The 21,766-nt window shown below is 36.9% G+C and overlaps 1 protein-coding gene across 1 annotated transcript; it reads left to right on the top strand.

Annotated features, from left to right (window-relative positions):
* The first annotated feature begins 392 nt into the window (after window positions 1–392).
* LOC132277051 (uncharacterized) lies at window positions 393–16,928 on the top strand. Its single transcript, XM_059778762.1, has 7 exons — window positions 393–1,097; window positions 2,526–2,617; window positions 9,315–9,818; window positions 10,288–10,437; window positions 10,760–10,888; window positions 15,528–15,955; window positions 16,049–16,928. Coding segments are annotated over exons 1-7 (1,917 nt in total). The 5' UTR covers window positions 393–1,095; the 3' UTR covers window positions 16,661–16,928.
* Window positions 16,929–21,766: the final 4,838 nt, after the last annotated feature.

Below are 21,766 nucleotides of genomic sequence, written 5' to 3'. Positions count from 1 at the left end.
TTCTATTTTTTTATTGACTAAAACACAGTGACAAATTTACAACACAATTTAAATTATTGACTTTCTCTTTTGGAAGATAAAAATACCATTAAATCATATCACATTTGGTAGTGTCATTTCCTTTAAAATTAAAGTGAAAATGCATAAAAGAAAAGGGCGACTATGACTTTCCAATTGCAATCTCCCTATACTTCATTTTAATAAGTTCTAGACATTTTGATACTTTTCACTTATCCCATATTAGAAAATTCTTGTAACAATTGGTTTTGTAACCTGGCTTATAGTCGCAGTATAATACATTCGGACTATATTGGTGCAAACCATTTTACTCAAGAGCTCCGTTTTTTTTTTTTAGCAATTTGCTCTACTAACTAATTATGAATTGTATATGCTTCCAAAAATACGTGGGCCAACTAAAAACTTCCCTCCACGCCTATTTGGTTTGTCCCTCCCTTAAAACTACCGACCTTTTGAATACAATACATGTTATGTTCCTCTCCGGTGTCTATTAAGTTTGTTATACGTATGTCATCATGCTCCAATTATCTCAAATTGGCCCTCCGCCACAAACCTCTTTTTATAAATAAATAAATAAAAAACAATTTACAATCTTAGCGAGGCCTCAAGGGGTTCGGCTTCCCGCCATGGATTATGCACGAAAAATGTTTGTCAAAATGCCCCTCAAAAGCTTTAGATACATACGATTGATATAATACTTATCTCTATCTAACTTCATACTTTTACCCTGGATGGGCCACCTCATCGTCTGCAATGTATGTCTTTAACTGCTTAAGTACCGAATTTAGAAATAGTATGGCCCAAGAAAGCAAATGAGAATCACCATCACCCAGGGGGTAAGTTTTTGAGACTTCACTTCTCTATGCTGCTGTTTGGGTAACAAAGAAGTTAAGAACCAAAGAGGCGGCACGGTACCAATCTTTGGTAACTCCCTATACTGGTCCTTTCGCTAGCTGCTATATATGTTCATCTTCAAGATTCTAGCGCAGCAGATTACAGTATGGTGAAAGTGAAAGCGAACTCGACTGCTTCTACTGCTCAATAATCTTATATCCTAAGGCCTATTCTGAAATAGCAATGTAAGTATGCAAATCATATGGTTGGGTGTCCCTTTCTATTTCATTTTTTCTTTTATATAATTAAGTGCTCTTAGATTGAAAGATCAAATGATGCTCCCATTCCCCAGTCATTTAACAAAATAATAACAACAACAACAACAACAACAATAATAATAATAAATTACATTTTGACATGCCAATATATATTTGAACTGATGGCATGCCCTTAGCCTTAGCAAAGAAAATCGTAGCTATATGGCGTTGAGGAATGATTATTTTGTATAAGAGTAGTGGATATATAATAGGCCGACTAAGCACTTCCACCCATATACTTTTTATTTGTCTTTTAGTTTTCATTTCTACCATGTTTCGGTTAGCATTCAGATATACATATATGTCAGTCTCGGCTATTATTTCGGACTTTTCATTCAGTTCAGTCTATTACTATATTTTGGGAAGTCTTTGTTTTGTTGTGCTTATGTGGAAAAAAAGGATGATCCTTAATTAGCATGACATGTTTCAATTTGATCTGCCAGTTTTCATGTATGAGTATAACATAATAAGGAATTCCCAATTTGTTGGTTGTTTACAAAGATGTTAATAGCTAGCTATATTGGCTGGAAATATTTCTTACAGATGCCCCCATTTTCCTCACTGTCCAATTTTAATTAGTGGTTATTATATGCTTAAAGAAGCATCAAATCAATATTAGTGCTGAAAGGTGCTTTATTTTTTAAAAGTGATACTACAGAAATCAAATGTTCTTGTAGCTTTGCAAAACAGAATCCACAAATGTTCTTGTACCCCAACTAGCTAGCTCTCAGGTCCCTTTTTTATGACTGATAAAGGGAAGAGAAAATGGATAGAAAAAATGTAATGGTGGCTTACTTAATTTTCTCTTTTTTAAGGCCCCCAAAATAGGCGAAATTAGTGATGAGAACTACTTTTAGGAAGGTGGCTTATTTATTGATCTTCTGTATGATACTTGACTTGACAACTCAAGTGATTGTGTGCCCTACTTAGCAAAAAAGAGAGAACAATAATTTTTTTCGTGGTAAGTAGAAAAGAAATGTTCTTGTACTCCAAATAGCTCTGAAAACCTTCTACTATTTTCCTTTAAAAGAAGAAAAAGAATAGGAATAAAGTAGAATAAAAGAAGGATGAAGTGCTTGAAGGATCAATTCTCTTTATTTCATCTAGTGGAATAAAAAGTCATCTTGTTTCTAGTATGTAAACAATCGACCTTAACTCTACAAAAGCAGTAACTAATTCATTTCAATAATAAGACATTGCTAATATATGCTGCTCGGATGGTCTTACCTCTTTTGTCACTTGCAACAACAATACTCTTGTACTCAAACAAAACAAAAACGGGAAAGACATCATGAGCTAGCTAAATACATAATTGCTTGAAACTTACATCTGATCTTCATTAATTCTCAATCACAGGTCAATCATCTTACAAGAAGTGACATTGCCGCCTATGGAAGTGGGGAGCAGTACTATACCTACACCGTATAGTAATTTTACAAATGAACCCCGTAAGTTCCTGGATACTCTGTTCTGTCAGTATAAATTGCATGCATTTTACCTATACCTATATCCAAACTGTATCATGAAATTTAAATACATGTGATTTTGGTACCTAATTTACACCAATTACTTGTTTTAGATGACTTTATATAAGGTATCAAAAATACTTGCTAGCTGTTAAACTTTTACACAAAATTAGAGCTAGCTTTCATACTCTTGTTTAACTGCTCTATATAATTAATTCCAATAGTAGCCAAATATGTGAATCATGTTCTCTTTCTATGTCAAAAGGACAAACTACAAGCTCAATTCCCACCCCTAGACCATAATTAAAGTTTTGTTGCATGTAAATTTGTATGCACGAGTAGGTGTAATATTCTTTGTTGGAAAATAAACGATATGCAAGGGTTATTTGGGATAATAAATTTCTGAACAGCAATATGAGAGACTGCAGACATGTAACAATTACAATATTCCTCCCCTTGCTATATTAAAAAAGTCTGCGCTATTGTTGTAATTGAACGTTGCACAACACACTACAACCCGTTTGTTGTATCATATGATAAAAATACCTAAAGTAATAGAAAATTGAATGAGCAGAAAACAAAAAGAGTTCTGAAATATATTTAAAAGAATTTTGAAAGATATTTTGACTGAGTAAAAGAGTGATTCAGAGAGAGAAGTAATCTTTAAACTTGTATATATTGAATGTTGGTTCACCTTTCGTATTTGTAACCAGGAATGTGACCTTCTAGAATGGCTATGTATTTTCTAGAAAGATATAAGCTTTTCGATAAAGTTGTGTCTTATCTAGAAAGATAACTTATGATCAAATTTAAACACCAACTATATAACATTTAAAGGATTAGTTTGAAAATACATTTTTATATATTTTTTTAACATTTCCAGCTCTATTTTAAATTTTATTTTGAAAATCTATACAAAACATTTTATGCAAAGGAAGTATAATAAATATCTTGAAACAGTGCATAAATGAAGGTACCTTTTGGGTTTGAACCTCTACTTCGTGTAAAAAATCAAAGCTTTATCAAAGTACGATATTAACTTGTCTTGAATCATAGGACTCTTAAAGACAAGCTCCAATTATCAGACAAACTAGTTTCTTTATAAAATACAAGTGTTCTATAAAACCCCACATTTATATTCATATACAGTTGTTGAAAAAGAGATATTTGGTTTTAATAAGACCATATTTTAGGGGATATGATAGGCGTGTAAATATAGATAGTCAATGACCAGATTTTAGGGGATATTTTAGTGTATAACCTATAGCTTCTATTAGTGCACAGCCTGTAGCTTCTGTTAGTATACAGCCTGTAATTACAGCCTGTAGTTTGCTGTCACAGCTTGTAGTCAGCTTGTAGTTTCCTTTTTTTAGCCCCTTGTATGTCCTATTTAACTAAAGCATTGTAAACCATTCAAAGGAAGGCAATATACAGATTTTCTTTCAATCTTGAAATCGCCTATTTGGTATCAGAGCATCTTACCGATTCTTCTGGAAAAAAAACCCCTAGCTGTTCCTTTTTTTTTCTCTTCCAAACAACTCTAATCACCATGTCTGATGACATACCTGAGTCCAAGACCAAGACCTTTGAGTCCCAAGTCCAAAACTCTCAGACACACTCGGTCCAGATTACCACAATTCGGCTAAATGGTGAAAACTTCCTTCGCTTGTCCCAGTCCGTGCGGATGTTTATCCGAGGCAGAGGCAAAATCAGCTACCTAACAGGAGAAAAGAAGGAACCAAAACCTGAAGATCCATCCTACTCGACCTGGGATGCAGAGAATTCGATGGTGATGACCTGGTTGGTGAATTCTATGGAGGAGGACACCAGTTCTAATTATATGTGTTACCACACAGCAAAAGAACTTTGGGACAATGTCAACCAAATGTATTCAGACCTAGGAAATCAGTCTCAAGTCTATGAACTAACGCTGAAACTCGGAGAGATCCGTCAAGGAGATAACAGTGTTACAAAATATTTCAACTCTCTGAAACGTTTGTGGCAGGACTTTGATTTGTTCAGCGATTATGAGTGGAAATCGCCTGAAGATTGCAACCATTACAAAAAGAAGGTGGAAGACAACCGCATCTTCAAGTTTCTCATTGGACTCAATGTCGAGTTTGATGAAGTGAGAGGCAGAATAATTGGACGACAACCCTTGCCTTTAATCGGTGAAGTCTTCTCCGAGGTTCGAAGAGAGGAAAGTCGCAGGCTGGTCATGCTTGGAAAAAAGTTATCAAATGGTGCTGTTGAGACCTCTGCATTGGTCGCATCTGAAGCGAATATTGGCAGGAAACATAATGAAAAGCCCCGTCTTTGGTGTGACCACTGCAACAAGCCTCACCATACCCGTGAAACCTGCTGGAAAATTCATGGTAAACCAGCGAATTGGAAGAGTAAGCAGGAAGGCAGATTCAACCAGGAAGGCAGATTCAACCGAGCCCCATCAGCTCATGAAGCCGAGGCACTTCCCTTCAGCAAAGAACAGATGGATCATCTTCTAAAATTGCTGAAATTCAATTCCTCATCTGGTACTCCTAATGTTTCTCTTGCTCAAACAGGTAACAACCCGAAGGCCTTATCTTGTCGTTCAAATTCCAGTATTACCCCATGGATCATTGATTCAGGGGCTTCTGACCATATGACAAGTTGTTCTCATTTATTTCAAACTTATTCACCCTGTTCTGGCTCTGAAAAAAAAATCAGAATAGCTGATGGTTCTTATTCTCCTATTGCAGGCAAAGGTTTAGTGAAACTTTCAAAAATTATTGATCTTAAGTCTGTCCTTCATGTCCCTAAGCTTGCTTGTAACCTTTTATCAGTTAGTAAATTGTCCAAAGACTCTAATTGTCGTGTTATCTTTTTTGAATCCTATTGTGAATTTCAGGACCAGAGCTTGGGGAAGACGATTGGCAGTGCTAAGATGATAGATGGTCTCTACTATTTTGAAGATGATATTTCAAGTAATAAAAAGGCTCAAGGTTTGAGTAGTTTTCGTTCTATCCCTGTTAGAGAACAAATAATGCTATGGCATTTTAGACTAGGGCATCCTAGTTTCCCTTATCTTAAAAAATTATTTCCTTCTTTGTTTAAAGGATTGGATTGTTCATCTTTTTATTGTGAGAATTGTTTTTTATCAAAGAGTCATCGTACTACGTATTCTCCTAAACCTTACCAAACATCAAAACCATTTTATTTAATCCATAGCGATGTTTGGGGCCCTTCTAGGATCACAACTCTTTCTGGAAAAAAATGGTTTGTGACTTTTATTGATGATCATACACGTTTGTGTTGGGTGTATTTAATGAATGAAAAATCTGAAGTTGAAAAATTATTCAAGGATTTTTATATAATGATTGAAAATCAATTTCAAACAAAAATTGGCATTCTTCATACTGATAACGGCACCGAATACTTTAATGAAGTTTTAGGAAGTTTTTTAACAGAAAAAGGAATTTTTCACCAATCCACTTGTGTTGACACACCCCAACAAAACGGAATTGCTGAAAGAAAGAATAAACATTTACTTGAAGTTTCTCGTGCCATCATGTTTTCAATGAATGTTCCTAAGTATTTGTGGGGTGAAGCCGTTTTAACAGCAACATATTTGATTAACAGGATGCCTACTCGTGTTCTTAACTATTTTACACCCCTTGAAAGCCTTAAAAAATCTTTTCCTGAAACTCGGATTTATTCAAACCTGCCTTTGAAAGTATTTGGGTGCACTGTCTTTGTCCATTTACCTAGTAGACTTCGATCTAAATTGGATCCTCGGGCTGAAAAATGTGTATTTGTTGGGTATGCCCCGAATAAAAAGGGGTACAAATGCTTCAATCCGACAACAAAAAAAATGTTTATCAGTATGGATGTTTTTTTTCTAGAAAATCATCCTTATTTTCAGAAAACTTTTCTTCAGGGGGAGAAAGAGAGTGAAGAAAATTTTTGGGAGATTTCTACTAATATTCCCTTACCTAAAACTATTGTCTCACACTCTACTCCAAACACTGATCTTTTTAAATAAGAAAATGATGTTCTAGAATCAGGAAACCCGGGGCCTCCTAGTCCTAATCTGCCGAGCCTTACTGTATCTCCAACAGGGGGAGAAATCCTACCAACGGTTCCAAAAAAACCGAATCCTGAGCTTCTGGTTTATAACAGAAAAAAGACTCATCAAAAGAGTAGAGAGCCTACTATTGTACCTGAGCAAGGCCAATCAGAGGTCCCGAGCAATGACTCCCTGAACACTCAAGGTACTCTAAATCCTAACTTGTCTACAGTTGTCCCTACTATTTCTAATCGTACAGAGACACCTAGCCAAGTTCCTGTAGACCTTGATATCCCTATAGCTGTTAGAAAAGGAATCCGAACCTGTACCCAGCATCCCATTGCCAAATACTTGTCTTATGATAAACTTTCCCATAAACATAGGGCCTTTACTTCAAATATTTCTCACTTGTTTGTTCCAAGAAACATTCAGGAAGCACTAGATGATCCGAATTGGAAATCAGCAGTGTTAGAGGAGATGAATGCTCTTAAAAGGAGTATAAACGTGGGAAATAGTTGACTTACCCAAAGGAAAGAAAACTGTTGGGTGTAAATGGGTTTTCACTATTAAGTGTAAAGCTGATGGTAGTGTGGAAAGGTACAAGGCAAGACTTGTGGCGAAAGGTTTTACGCAAACGTACGGCATTGATTACCAAGAGACGTTTGCTCCTGTAGCAAAAATAAATTCTATCCGAGTCTTATTGTCGTTGGCAGTCAATTCTAATTGGCCATTACATCAATTGGACATAAAAAATGCCTTTTTAAATGGAGACTTGGAAGAAGAAGTGTTTATGAGCTTGCCACCTGGGTTCGAAGGAAAACACAGTCAGAGCAAAGTCTGTAAACTCAAAAAATCCCTGTACGGTTTGAAATAGTCTCCAAGAGCGTGGTTTGAACGTTTTGGAAAGGCTGTGAAGAGTCATGGGTATCATCAGAGTCAGGCAAACCATACCATGTTCTACAAACACGGTGAGGAAGGGAAAATTGCCATTTTAATTGTGTATGTGGATGATATAATTTTGACAGGTGATGACATTGAAGAGTTGAACAGACTGAAGAAGAAACTTGCTAAAGATTTTGAAGTCAAAGATCTGGGAGCATTAAAATACTTCCTTGGAATGGAATTTGCCAAGTCAAGAGAAGGAATTTTCGTGAATCAACAAAAATATGTACTTGATTTGCTTAATGAGACAGGACTACTCGGGTGTAAAGCTGCTGACACTCCAATTGAAGTCAACCTGAAGTTAGAAGCTGCCGAACCCGAGAATATGGTTGATCGTGAAAGATATCAGAGATTGGTGGGAAGACTAATTTACTTATCTCACACACGCCCAGATATAGCATTTGCAGTCAGTATGGTGAGTCAGTTCATGCACTCTCCTGGACAGGAACACTTTGAAGCAGTGTACAGGATTCTGAGGTACTTAAAGGGCTCACCAGGTAAAGGACTTATGTTCAAGAAACAAGGTCATTTACAAGTGGAGGTGTACACAGATGCTGATTGGGCAGGCAGTATAGTTGATAGACGATCTACCTCAGGATATTGCACCTTCGTTGGAGGAAACTTAGTCACGTGGCGAAGCAAGAAACAAAATGTAGTAGCGAGGAGTAGTGCAGAAGCCGAGTTCAGAGCACTCGCCCATGGGATTTGCAAAGCTATATGGTTAAAAAGACTCCTTGAAGATTTGAAGGTTATTGTTTCTCCTCCAATGAGAGTCTACTGTGACAACAAAGCTGCCATTTCAATTGCTCATAATCCAGTCCTCCACGACAGAACCAAACATGTGGAAGTTGACAAACACTTTATCAAGGAAAAGCTTGACTGTGGTATGATTTGCATTCCTTATGTCTCTACTACTGAACAAGCTGCAAACATCCTTACCAAAGGACTACACAAGAAACAGTTTGAAGTTTTAAGAAGCAAGCTAGCTATGGAAGACATCTACAAGCCAGCTTGAGGGGGAGTGTTGAAAAAGAGATATTTGGTTTTAATAAGACCATATTTTAGGGGATATGATAGGCGTGTAAATATAGATAGTCAATGACCAGATTTTAGGGGATATTTTAGTGTATAACCTATAGCTTCTATTAGTGCACAGCCTATAGCTTCTGTTAGTATACAGCCTGTAATTACAGCCTGTAGTTTGCTGTCACAGCTTGTAGTCAGCTTGTAGTTTCCTTTTTTTAGCCCCTTGTATGTCCTATTTAACTAAAGCATTGTAAACCATTCAAAGGAAGGCAATATACAGATTTTCTTTCAATCTTGAAATCGCCTATTACAGTATCCCGATTTCATGAGTGTAATATGAATGGTATAATATATCATAGAGAGTGGCCTGACTTCCACACTCATGTAGGTAAGTCTTCCATGGTGAGACTTATCACTCACACTAGTTTCTTTATAAAATACATGTGTTCTATAGACCACACATTAATTGTCATATGTAGTATCCTGATTTCATGAGTGTAATAGATCGGTCTAATATTCCATAGAGAGCAGCCTGACTCCCACACTAGGCAAATACAAGCTCCTTTCTGGCTCCTAAACCATAATATACATTTTACTGTAAATTTTTATGTATGAGTCGTTATAATATTCTTACAAAAAAGTGGTACTAATGGAAAATTAATACAGGTGATGAATTGGACCTTAGTTACTACCTACCTTTGCACCAGGCTGTGAAAAATGGCAATTGGGAAACTGCTAAAAGATTCAATGAGTCTGATCCGAATGCATTGACTGCAGTTATCTCGCTCCACAAAATGACTGCACTTCACGTTGCATCTTGCAGTGGACGCTGGCAGTTCGTTGAGAAGCTGGTGAAACTCATGCCAACAGAAGCAATTGCAATGCAAGAGAACCGGGGCCGCACAGCTCTTCATTTTGCCGCCATAAGTGGAACTAAAAAAGCAGTTAGAACATTAGTAACAAAAAATAATGATTTGACTCAAATTGTAGATGCTCATGGACAGACTCCACTCTTCATGGCACCTTCATTGGCTCCCCCTGAATTGAAGGACGTGGTATGGTACCTTTCTTTGGTCACTAGAGATGAAAATGAAAAAGCTGAACGGAAACCCTTCTCTGGTCATTTGGGTGCTGATCTCATTTTGAGCATAACTGCCTCAGGTTACTATGGTAAGACAGAGTGCATATATAGGACATATATTACACATAAACTGCAAAAATACTAATTAAAACACTCGATGCTCACCACTGCATGCCTTGTGTCTACAAGTACGAAAATGTGGTAAATTATAGATTGTGTGTTCTGAATATATATATATATATATATATATATAACAGTACTCAAATACTATATATTTATTGTTATTAGAGCCCTGTCCAGGAATGGCGTGCCATCTCTTAACTATATTATGAAAGGAAAAAGATGAAGGAAACAGAAATTTTGAAATTGAAGGCATATTTGTCTTGCACTTTTTCTCGCTCTAGTCTCAATTAATTGTGAAAGGATTGGAGAGCTTGACGAGTTGGGTTTGTCATCTCATCTTGGAGGCATTTTGGAATGGGAATATTACACGAAAGTAAACATATAATTTAATTTGGTCTCATTTAATTAATGTAGGTATGTGTTCTTCTTCCACAGATATTTGCCTACATCTCATCCAACGGTACCCTCACCTGGCTACAGCTAGAGATAAAAATAATTCATCTATACTCCACATTCTGTCACAAAATCCTTCTGCTTTCCCGAGTGGAAGTAGGTTTGGATTCTGGAAAAGCTGCATATACCCACGTATGTTGGTGTTCTCTTGATCTTTATATATATATATATATATTCGCCCTTTCTCCTATATAGATCTGTTGTATTTGTCATTTGATAAATTTTCACACGTGGAATGTATGTCTAACCTAAGACATTAATTTCATTGTCCCTCTGGTTTGGAGGAGGTCCCTCTTCACAGGTTTGGAGGCAAACTGCCAAGGGCATTATATACCCGGCCTTTGAACTTACTACGCCTTGTCCAAATTTTTTATCTTTTTCGTTTTTGGATTAAAGAATTAATTATTTCATACATGTTACTGATACTTTTCCCATTGTCCTCTTAATGTTGAAGTTCTCCCTGTTCAACTTAACCATGGGCCACAACATCCGATACAAAGTGACATGGAGAGTCCCTTTGGGAATTTAAGAGAATCTGGAAAAGTGCCAACCTCAACACCATCAGCAACCTTTCTAAGTCAAGGTTTGCAAATTTTATATACATATTTGTTTGTGTTTCATTAATGGTGGAGTATTACATTTTGGAAAGGCTTATGTTGTTCTAAGATGGAAATTCAAAAGATTATTCTCATAGTACATCAACCACTCCATAATTTAGAATTATGGGGATACAAAATTTATTAACTAATAGACTGACTAACTTGATACTTGATAGGAGTATAAAAATTTTACTTTTTCTTTATCTATGAATTTTCCCATAATAATGGAATTATTGCACATGACTAAAAGAAGACCTTTATAAATATATTTGTGTCATGTATTGTATCTTGAATTCTTAGTTTAATTAGATTTCTATTTTAGAGTTGTATTTTGTTAAGAAATTTCTTGCTAGACAAGTCTTGGGCTCTAAAGAATTTTAATCCTTTTCCACGGGTTGGGTTTTGAACTCTATACATAGATACCTGACACTTGTAAGACTGAAAGAGATGTAGCCCTAATTTTTATTGTAGTACAGTGGAGGTGGTACTCATAAGGGAGTCCAGATCAGTTGATGGGTAAAACACAGGGAGTTTCTTAATCGGTCACTGTCCTCATTTCCTTGTCATCATCATCGTTATTGTAATATACTAATATACTTAAGGGCAAAAATCATAAAACCCCCATTACTTTTAAAATTTGATCATAAAACCTCAACTTGTTTCCAAAAACCCTTACATTTTTAAAAAGTGATTGCATTACCCTAATATCCGAGTCCGACCCGTTAAATAAGCTGTGAAATGTCGAATTTGACCTTGCTATTTAATTTTAAATTAAAACTTAAAAATTATATTTTTTAATAACGATTTTACCCTTTCACGCACAAACGACGTCGTTCACATCCCTAACCACCATTCCACTCCATAAACACCACCATCACTACTGCGAGGAAGCCGCAACCACCATCATCAAATTTATAATTGGAATCACAGAATTTGAAGCAATTTGGATCAAATTAGGATAAAAGAAGGACCAAATAGGTACATGGTGGTAATGACAAGGGTACTCAGTGATGAAGAAGGTGGGAAATTAGGGTTTCGATGGAAGGGGTAGAAGGAGGAGGTGGTGGAGGCGTTTATAATGATGTTGGATGGTGACGGTGGCACCGGTGGTGGTTGTGAGGTAGGAATGGTGGTGGCCGTTCCGGCGATGAGAATGGTAGTGCGGTGATGGCCTTTGGTTTGGCTGTTCGAGACTATTGCAATCTCACATGGCCGTTGACTCAGTCGCTTTCTCAACTTTTTGTTTCCTTATTGAATCACTGTGAAGAAAACGACCCATCAAGCCGACCGCCGTCTCCACCAGTTGCCCCACCATTGCAAAGGTGTAATTGTGTTTTAAATTGTATACTTCGTTGGTATCTATATGAGTGGTTTTAATTTATCCTCGTTATTGCCCCAATATCCGAGTTCGACCCCTTAAATAGGCTGTGAAATGTCGAATTTGACCTTGCAATTTAATATTAAATTAAAACTTAAAAATTTATTTTTTAATGACGATTTTACCCTTTCATGCACAAACGACGTCGTTCACATCCTTAACCACCATTCCACTCCATAAACACCACCATCACTTCTGCGAGGAAGCGGCAACCACCATCATCAAATTGGTGCCACCATCATCAAATTTATAATTGGAATCACAGAATTTGAAGCCATTGGGATCAAATTGGGATAAAAGAAGGACTAAATAGGTACATGGTGGCAACGACGAGGGTACTCAGTGACGAAGAAGGTGGGAAATTAGGGTTTCGATGGAAGGGGTAGAAGGAGGAGGTGGTGGAGGCGTTTATAATGGTGTTGGATGGTGACGGTGGCACCGGTGGTGGTTATGAGGTAGGAATGGTGGTGGCGGTTCCGGTTTCGGCGATGGGGGTGGTAGTGCGGTGGTGGCCTTTGGTTTGGCTGTTCGAGACTATTGTGATCTCACATAGCCGTTGACTCAGTCGCTTTCTCAACTTTTTGTTTCCTTATTGAATCACTTTGAAGAAAGCGACCCATCAAGCCGACCGCCATCTCCACCAGTTGCCCCACCATTGCAGAGGTGTAATTGTGTTTTAAATTGTATACTTCATTGGTATCTATATGAGCGTTCTCTAGTTTTAGGGTTCTTTTGCGATCCTTTTTGCAACAATCCCCGATTCACCATTGCAGCGGCCACCACACACAGCTAAGGGTTGTGTTTGGTGAGTTTGAGACTAAGTTTGGTGGGAACTAAGTTGACCCGGGTGAGCATGGTGACGATGATGGAGATCGCCGGATAAACTCTAAAGCATCAATGACGCAATTGTATCGAAACTGATGAGAGCATAGCCTTAAACTCCATGACTGTCGGCGAAAAGCTTTAAGCATCAACGACGCAATTGCAGCGACCTAAACAAGCGAAGTCTCCGATAAATCAGAAACAGACACAATCAATAAAATTTATGGCAAGCATCATACAGATCGTGAACTTCCTTGAAGACCCAACTGGTCGGCGAAATAGGTTGTCGGAGTTTGCTATTGGTCAACACTATCCTCGGCTACGGGAGGACGATAGCTTAGAGAGAGAAAGAGAGCGTCGGTAAGGCCGTGTTTGGTGCTAAAATTATTAGTGTAATTAGGCCATGCTTGGCAATAGTGTGAAGTGGTTATTGTGATAAGTGATGTGTTGTCACAATACTATTGGATGTTCAGATTATTTTTGCCACGTTAGCAACAATATGTACTTAAGCAATAAAATGATAGCGTTCCACTAATGGGTATTTTTGTAATTTTAAAAAATAATTTTTAATTTTTAATTTAACATTAAATAGTAAGGTCAAATTTGTCATTTCACAGCCCGATTAACGGGTCGGACTCAGATATTGGGGAAATGTGATCACTTTTTAAAAGTGTAAGGGTTTTTGGAAACAATTTGGGATTTTATGATCAAATTTTAAAAGTAGTGGGGGTTTTATGATTTTTGCCTTATACTTAAATTAATTAATACAAGCATATACGTCTGTTTTGTTTACTTAATTGGATGCAAAGACAGATATATATAGGACAATACTTGCGGGTGTTGTTCCAGCGCCCCACCGAGGGTTTTGTGTGATGGAGAAGGGTGGAGACCTCGAGGAAAGGTGTACCCCATGGTTTTTGGGTGCTTTGGACTCAATGTTGAAGTCCGATTGTCGTTCTGACAAACGGATCACAGGGTTGTATTGCAAATTGCCAATTTTGTCCTTCTAATGAAATTGGTGATCGGGCGTCGTGAAGTGTGTGATGTGGTCGATCGAAGTGTTTTGTGTCGTTGTGTGATGTCGTGAGTGTAATGGTGAAGTCCGATGTCCAATCGGACAGTCTAATTGTCTGTTTTCAGTTTTCTATTGTAGGCGAGCCCTACTAGGAAAATGGTCTCGCGAGATGGAAATGTCATTCCTTCTCGAGGTTTAGAAGGTTGGTAGGTTGAAAAAGGAGGACAAAAATGGGGTGTCTACACCCCTCTTTGACACAATGTGACTTAGAACAATCCCCTCTTGGACCATAAAATGGCTTTTTCTCCCAACTAAGAATTAGGTTTATCTTACGACACCTTTGTAGGACTAAAGTAAGATGATGAAGGCACAATTCGATTGTAGATCCAAAAACTGAAAAGTCATCCATGAAAACCTCGAGAAACTTTTCCACCATGTCCAAGAATATTGACATCATAAACCTTTGGAAAGTTACAGGTGCATTGCACAATCCAAATGACATCCATCGGGTTTGATCAGTACATGTAGGCTGGTTTTGACCAAACCACGTTATATCTTGTGTTATTGCTTTATTCTTTTCATTGGATGTTCGTGCGCTCCTGTTGTCCTAACAATTTGTAGAACAATTGTGAAGTTTTTCACAACAATGTGCATGATGTCCATAAAAGCTCTTTTTTAATGGTTTAAATACTAGTGAGATAGATGATGGCTAACCAATGAAACTAAATGGTTGATAATTTCATGGAAAATGCTTCTTAGAACAATAGAATTGACTGAAAATTTGAGCCGGAGTGTGCCCAGCCATAAGATGCATCCAGTGAAACCCAATGTTGGGTCCCATTGGATGCATCTCATGGTTTCAAACACTTTGGCTAGGCTCGTAGGTTGGTTCTAGACATTTGGGATGTAGGAATGTTCAAATATTTGTGCGCCCAGATTGTATGTGAAATTTGCAAGTTCCATTGTAATCAATACTCAGCTCTAAATTTGCATCCAATTTATGAGTTTAAAGATTGAAAAAGCAAGATTAGAGAAGATTTAAAATATTCAGATCTTACCGACACGTGTAATTAAGATTCTTTTAGGAACATTCATTTCACTCTCCACCACATATATAGTTACGATTCCATAATGATTGATGCAGCTGTGGTGTATATGAACTTAATAAATCCATTGGCTTCTTACTGTGGAAGCTTTTCCTAGAGACAAGGCTTAATTTGTTGATTTAATTGAGTTGGCCGGTAATTGGTACAGGCTTATTTTCAGTGTGCGGTGCTTCAGTGGTTTAACAAACTATTGTGCAAAGCTATTGAACGGCTGGGTAATTAAGTTACATTGCATTGCTTAATCTTCAGTGATATATTTAACTGCTTTAATTTATGCAAAACTTGGTTTTTATGATATGCAGCACCAGGCATCAAGTGTGTCTATGCTGAAAAATGGAGACATAAACATGTTCTGGAATTGGTGGAATGCATATGTAGACAAGCGGTAAAAGATATGTGTAACACACAAGTCATTGATTTCTTTATAGCCTCTGAAGTCTTGAATACTGCCACAAGTGTCGGGATAGTTGAAATTATTGAGAGATGTCTTAAATTTTTCCCAGACCTAATTTGGACTCCGGTGAGCCAAAAAGGCCTGATTAATGTTGCCGTTGAATGTCGTCAAGAAAAGATTGTTAATTGTCTTTTTGAGAAGTATCGCTTTTCTGCACCAATTGTTATAGACTGCAGTAGCATTTTGCATGTAGTTGCAAAGCTGGCACCTTCCAGTCGGCTCAATTCTGTTTCAGGTTCAGCTTTCCAAATGCAGAGAGAGTTACACTGGTTTAAGGTGGTGAACGATCCCCCCTTCCCCTCTTCAATCTCTTGAAATTGGAAGAATTGGTATGTACTGACTTGGGTTGTTTGCATGAATACCCCGCAGATGGCGGAAAATTTGGTTCATCCGAGCTTTAGGGCAGCAAAGAACTCCAACGGGAAAACTGCTCAGGAAATTTTTACAGAAGAGCACGCAGACCTGCGTGAGAAGGGAGAGAGATGGATGAAGGATACGTCAAACTCTTGCATGGTTGTATCAACTCTCATTGCTACGGTAGCATTTGCTGCAGCTTTTACTGTACCCGGAGGCAACAGTGATAAAGGCTTCCCCATTTTCCTAATGAGCAACTCATTCATGGTGTTTGTTATATCAGATGCACTCGCTCTCTTCTCCTCCACCAATTCCATTCTGATCTTCTTGTCTATGTTAACTTCGCGCTACGCAGAAGAAGATTTCCTTCATTCATTGCCCAAAAGACTGATAATAGGTCTTGCTTCTTTCTTCTTCTCTATAGCCACTATGATGATAGCTTTTGGTGCAGCCATTTCGATGGTGGTGGGTGAGAGATTGAGATGGGGGGTTTCGGTTCCAGTTATTGCTTGTGTCCCAGTCACTTTATTTGCAGCGCTGCAGCTTCCCTTGTTTATCCAAATGGTGAAGTCCACCTATGGGCCTGGCATATTTCATATACAGAAATTAATGATCGATCGACCTTGATTAGGCTTGAAAAATTAATTCAGTGCTGGTTGGTGGAAATTAATAACTGCTTTAGCTAGCTCTGATTGGGATCAATGTGCCTGCCTTGTCATTGAGAAAGTCCATTCTTGTTTCTGATTCTCTCTTAGCCTTCCATATTGCTTCTCATATATACTTGACAGCACATGTTTTATTGGAGTAATTGTTTCTGTGTGTCAACACTCAACAAGTCCATGTATTGAACTGTAAGATAGAATTTTCTTAATTTATATTCATTGCTTTTCTACTATGTGATCGTGCCATATTGGAAAATGGAATGTCAAATGAGAGAGTCCATTTTTATGAAGCAGAATAGGAACTGAGTTTATAAACAAAATATTTTCTCACTCCTCTATTTCTCTCCCTGTTTCATTTTCTGATGACATTTTTTCCGACAACTTTCATATTTGTCGAAACTCAAACTCCAACTTCAATAACAAACAGTCCGGCGTTAATAGGCGGTAAATAAAATGGTACAGAGATCCAAAGCTTCAAATTTTTTGCAGAACTCTCTATCACTCCATGACCTTTCATCTACATCCTTCTCATTTATCCAAATATATATATATATATATATCTACATCCTTCTCTGAGCAAATATTCTCCTTCCATACTGTTGTAGTTAAAGAAGAACTGAACACAATCTTCTTTATACTCTCTGTTTGTGCACATGCCTCCACCACATTAATTGCACCTCTTGTCTCAAAATCCACCACTTGATCCCAACCGCGCCACCAAAATAGGCTATAATCAAATCAATAAAAAAGAAAGGGTGAATTATACGGACCTCTTTTATGTGTAGCATATAATTACTGGGACCTCTCGTATGATTTGAGAAATTATACAAACTTTTCTTACAGACCTCTCTTATGGTTTATCTTCTTGTTTCTGTTTAGTAAAGTTTATTTGTAAATTTTATAAGTTTATAAAATGAGGGTATATTAATAAATAAAAATATATATAAAAACACTCATTTTCCTTGCAAAGGAAAAAAAATAAAAATAAATAAATTGTCACTCCATCCATCTTTTTTAGTTTTTACTATCCCTTTCTGTGGAGTCAATCTCCCAGGAGCAAAAAGTAAATGTGTACGTGTGTTTCTTACCTTGAAAAAAAAAAAAAAAAAAAATTCTACTATTATTTTTATTCAACCAAACAAAAAGTAAAAATGACACAAACAAAAGAGAGTACTTTCCCTTCCACATATTTTTTCCATATTAGGCTATCCATCAAAGCCACCACCCAACCATCACTAACCATATCTGATAGCTTTTGTTGAAAATACTTTGTTGTAATTTTTTTGTGTACGACCAAAACAAAACTAACATAAAAAAACATGTTATTCCTTTCCCTTAAACGACCTGTCGAATAAAATACACAACGATTTGAATACAGCTAGCGAGCTAGAGCTTGGTTTTATTAGTTTGTTTAGCAAACAAGTGAAGCTCAAATAAAATTCTCCAATTTAATAATTAAATGAGCCGAACTTAAGCAAGGGTTTGTAAATATACGCAGATACTGTATAATTTAGTTCCATTAAATCATTTGAACTAATAAAATATTCAAGCCCAAAAACCCAACCCAACTTAACTTGTAAGCTTAGGTCCATTAAACCATTTGAATTTATAAATATTCAAGCCCAATATTCCAACCCATCTTAACATATTCAATCTCTTTTAAAATAAAAAGCCCAAACTCCAAGCCCATCCCCTTACATTTGCTTAAAAATATGTTTATGAGCCTAGCGAGTTGAGTCATGAGCCTGTTTGGACTCGACTTGTTTATCAAGCGAGCTTAAAAATTTTGTTGTTCAATAAATTTGTTTAGTTTTAGCGCTGAATAACTGGGATTAGGGTGTTTACTGTTTAGCGCTCCAGAGATTCAAAGTTTTAACCTATCAAAAGAAATAGATTCAGAGCTTACCTTGTTGGTGTTCAATTGAAAGAGACATGGGAAAAGCAAAGAAAAACCCTAAATTCGCAGTCATGAAGAAGATCGTCACCTCAAAAGCAATTAAGCAGTAAGTTAGTCTATCTTTTTCCTCTAAATCTATATGTATATAGATACTACTATATGCTTATGTGTGTTGCTCCTCTAAATCTATATGTATATGCTTATCCTGTTGCTAATTCTAAAAATATTTTTTGCATTTATATACAAAGAAGAGGTTTTGAACCCTAACAAGAAAGATTTGCATAAGGAAAAGCTCCCACGAAACATGTAAGCCCCTTCTATATGACTAACATATTTATTTGTGTGAATATATATCTGTTATATGTACATACATACATAAATATATGTTCAAAATTGAAATACGAGCTACTATTTTATGTGATGCAGACCGAATGTTTCTTCTGCTCTTTTCTTCAAGTACAACACTGCACTTGGACCACCTTACCGACTTTTGGTTGATACCAACTTCATCAATTTCTCCATCCAGAATAAAGTAATTGAGCAAATGTTATTTTTATATTGCATAGATTTAATTTTATGATAATTGAGGTTGAATAATAAATTTCTTTGAGATGAATGAATGAGAAAGACTTCTATCTATGGTAGGTTGTAGTATTTTAATCTCTTTTCCCCAACCCCTACCCGTGCCCAGTGCTCTGTTTTGTTTTCGAAAAAATGAATACAGAATTGAACCTAAGATTTTTTAATTATTTAAGAGTTTTAAAAAATGTTGGCAAAGAAAGTAGTGAACTCTATTGGTTGCTGCTGTAGTGTGTTGTAAGCAGATTTTACGTGAAATATGCATCAAACCCTAAATTACCAATTTGGTCAAAGTGACCTTGGGGAAAAGGTACCACGCTAATTACGAAAATAAGTTTCTTTCACACTCGTCTTTATCAGAAAAGGAGGCTTGGCTTTGAATGGTGAAAGATAGTAATCTTTTTGGTATAACAGCCAATTGTATTGGTTTGTATTTATTTTTTAGGGAAAAATATGTTGATTTACCCAGGAAAAAAATGTATGTTGATTCAGCTTTAACAATATTTTTTTCCTATCGGTTCTTCATCTGAATTTACAAATTCTGGTGTTGTTGGATTTGGAGAAGGGGATGATGGATTGCCTATACACAAAATGTAAGTATGAGAATCACCATTTTGTGCTTTATTGTTAATGTTTATTGTTGTTTACTGCTTGCTGTCTATCCCTCTTCTGCTGGTATAGACCTCTTCTGCTGGTATAGACTTTCAATGTAAAATAATTGTAATGACTCCTAACACCAACATTGTTTTAAATATTGATTACATTTTTAGTGGATATTGTAGCAATTATTGGTTGCTTGCTTACACACCGCTGGTTATTATGGTCCTATCCAAAATAATCACTTTGGATAGTGTGGGATAGGAGAATGTCTCAATCTGTGTTACATGGATTCTTCAAAATTATGTGAAGTACTGTGTTGGACACACATATAGAAAATGTGTCCGACACTTTTGGTTGTATATACATCTAGAAAACACATCCAGTAATTTTGCTCTTCAAAATAAAATAAATAAATTATATAGTATGAATATTTAGCAGTTTTATTTAGAGATTTGATATATGTCCAATGGCTAGACACGTACCCGAGCAATAGAATATAGGTTCCAATAATACCCATAAAATTGATTTTGTAGTTTCTTTTATCATTGCTACAAGATTTAACCTGCCATCTGCAAGCGCAGTGCATATGTGGCTGTAGACACTAAAATTTAGTGGGCGTTGGTTTTAACGAATGGACCCATTAAATATAGGCCTAATGTTTAAATAAATTATTTAATTTACCAGGCTTGGTCCACTTAAATTATTTAATTAGCCCAGCCCAGATAATTAAATGAAACGATAATTATTCCTAATAAAATATATTTTGAATAATTATCTTTAAGGATAATTATCATAATATAACCGGCCCGGCCCAGTTATAGTTTTATCCTTATCAGGAGATGACACGTGTCATCATCCTATTAATCCAAGAAGCCTATAAATAGAGGCTTGGAGGAAGAAAAAAAGGGGAGAGGATTCAGAATTCAGAAGTCTACAAATTCAGACACAAATTCAGAATTCAGAAGTTCAGAGACTCAGAAATCCAGAGACTCAAAATTCAGACACAAATTCAGAATCGAAACCCAAAAGCGAAGAACATCAAGCACATCCAACAACGTGCCGTTCTTCATCAAATTCCACGGTGATTCAAGAACAAACTCGTGCAGCCCTTGGATCCAACCAACCAAAAACAAGGAGATCGAATCAGAGGACCATTTTTTTTTTTGTAAAAGATATTATAGAGGACTGTACTCCACATTCATAAATTAATAAAATTCTATTTTGCTCCATATTTTGTTTCTATTGCAGACTTACAAAATTTGTGTGTACAAATTTGTGGCACGCCCGGTGGGACCACCTTTGCCTCTCATCTCTTTCTCCTACCATCAAGTTGCTTCTCTATCAGATTCTATGGCTCCCCCTAAGATTTAGACAGACAAGAAAGTCCAAAAGAACATCACTATTGTAAAGGTCGACGCTAAAGCCACCATGAAAAGTGGCACGAAGACCAAATTAAGCGATGGAAGTACCTTGACGGGCCCTGTGACACGTAGCAAGTCCCAGGCGATGGCGTCATTCAAACTTCAGCAAGATGTGGTGAAAACTAATCCTGCAACACCGGCGAACATGAAAACTCAACATGTCAAAAACCTTGACATTGTTCCAGAGGAGGCTCCACCACTTCGTTCTATCTATGATGCTCACTCTAGTGTCGGTTCACCCCCAGAGTCACCACGTCAGACTTCGGAGCAATCAATCACTTCAAGGAACGTGGATTCTCAAGGCCTATCATACTCAGATGTGGTTGTTGCTATGATGACTGGAGCTGCTACGGTGGTGGAACAACTAGCAACTATGGCTCATTCCATTGAGAACCTCACAAAGACTATTGAAGAAAATGACTTGCAAATCGCTACACTAATGAATAAATTGGAAGTTCAGACCTTCAGTGAAACACCAATGCCATCCGGAATCGTGCAACTTTCACACCACCACCGTCTGGGAAACCTACATCTTCCACAGCAATACTAACGGAGAATCCTAATTCTACAGCAC

The sequence above is a fragment of the Cornus florida genome, unplaced genomic scaffold (genome assembly GCF_030987335.1).
Source record: "Cornus florida cultivar Cherokee Brave unplaced genomic scaffold, ASM3098733v1 CherokeeBrave_3.0.0_Hap2_Chr10, whole genome shotgun sequence".
NCBI classification, from domain to species: domain Eukaryota; kingdom Viridiplantae; phylum Streptophyta; class Magnoliopsida; order Cornales; family Cornaceae; genus Cornus; species Cornus florida.
This window is presented reverse-complemented; position numbering and strand designations above follow the sequence as displayed.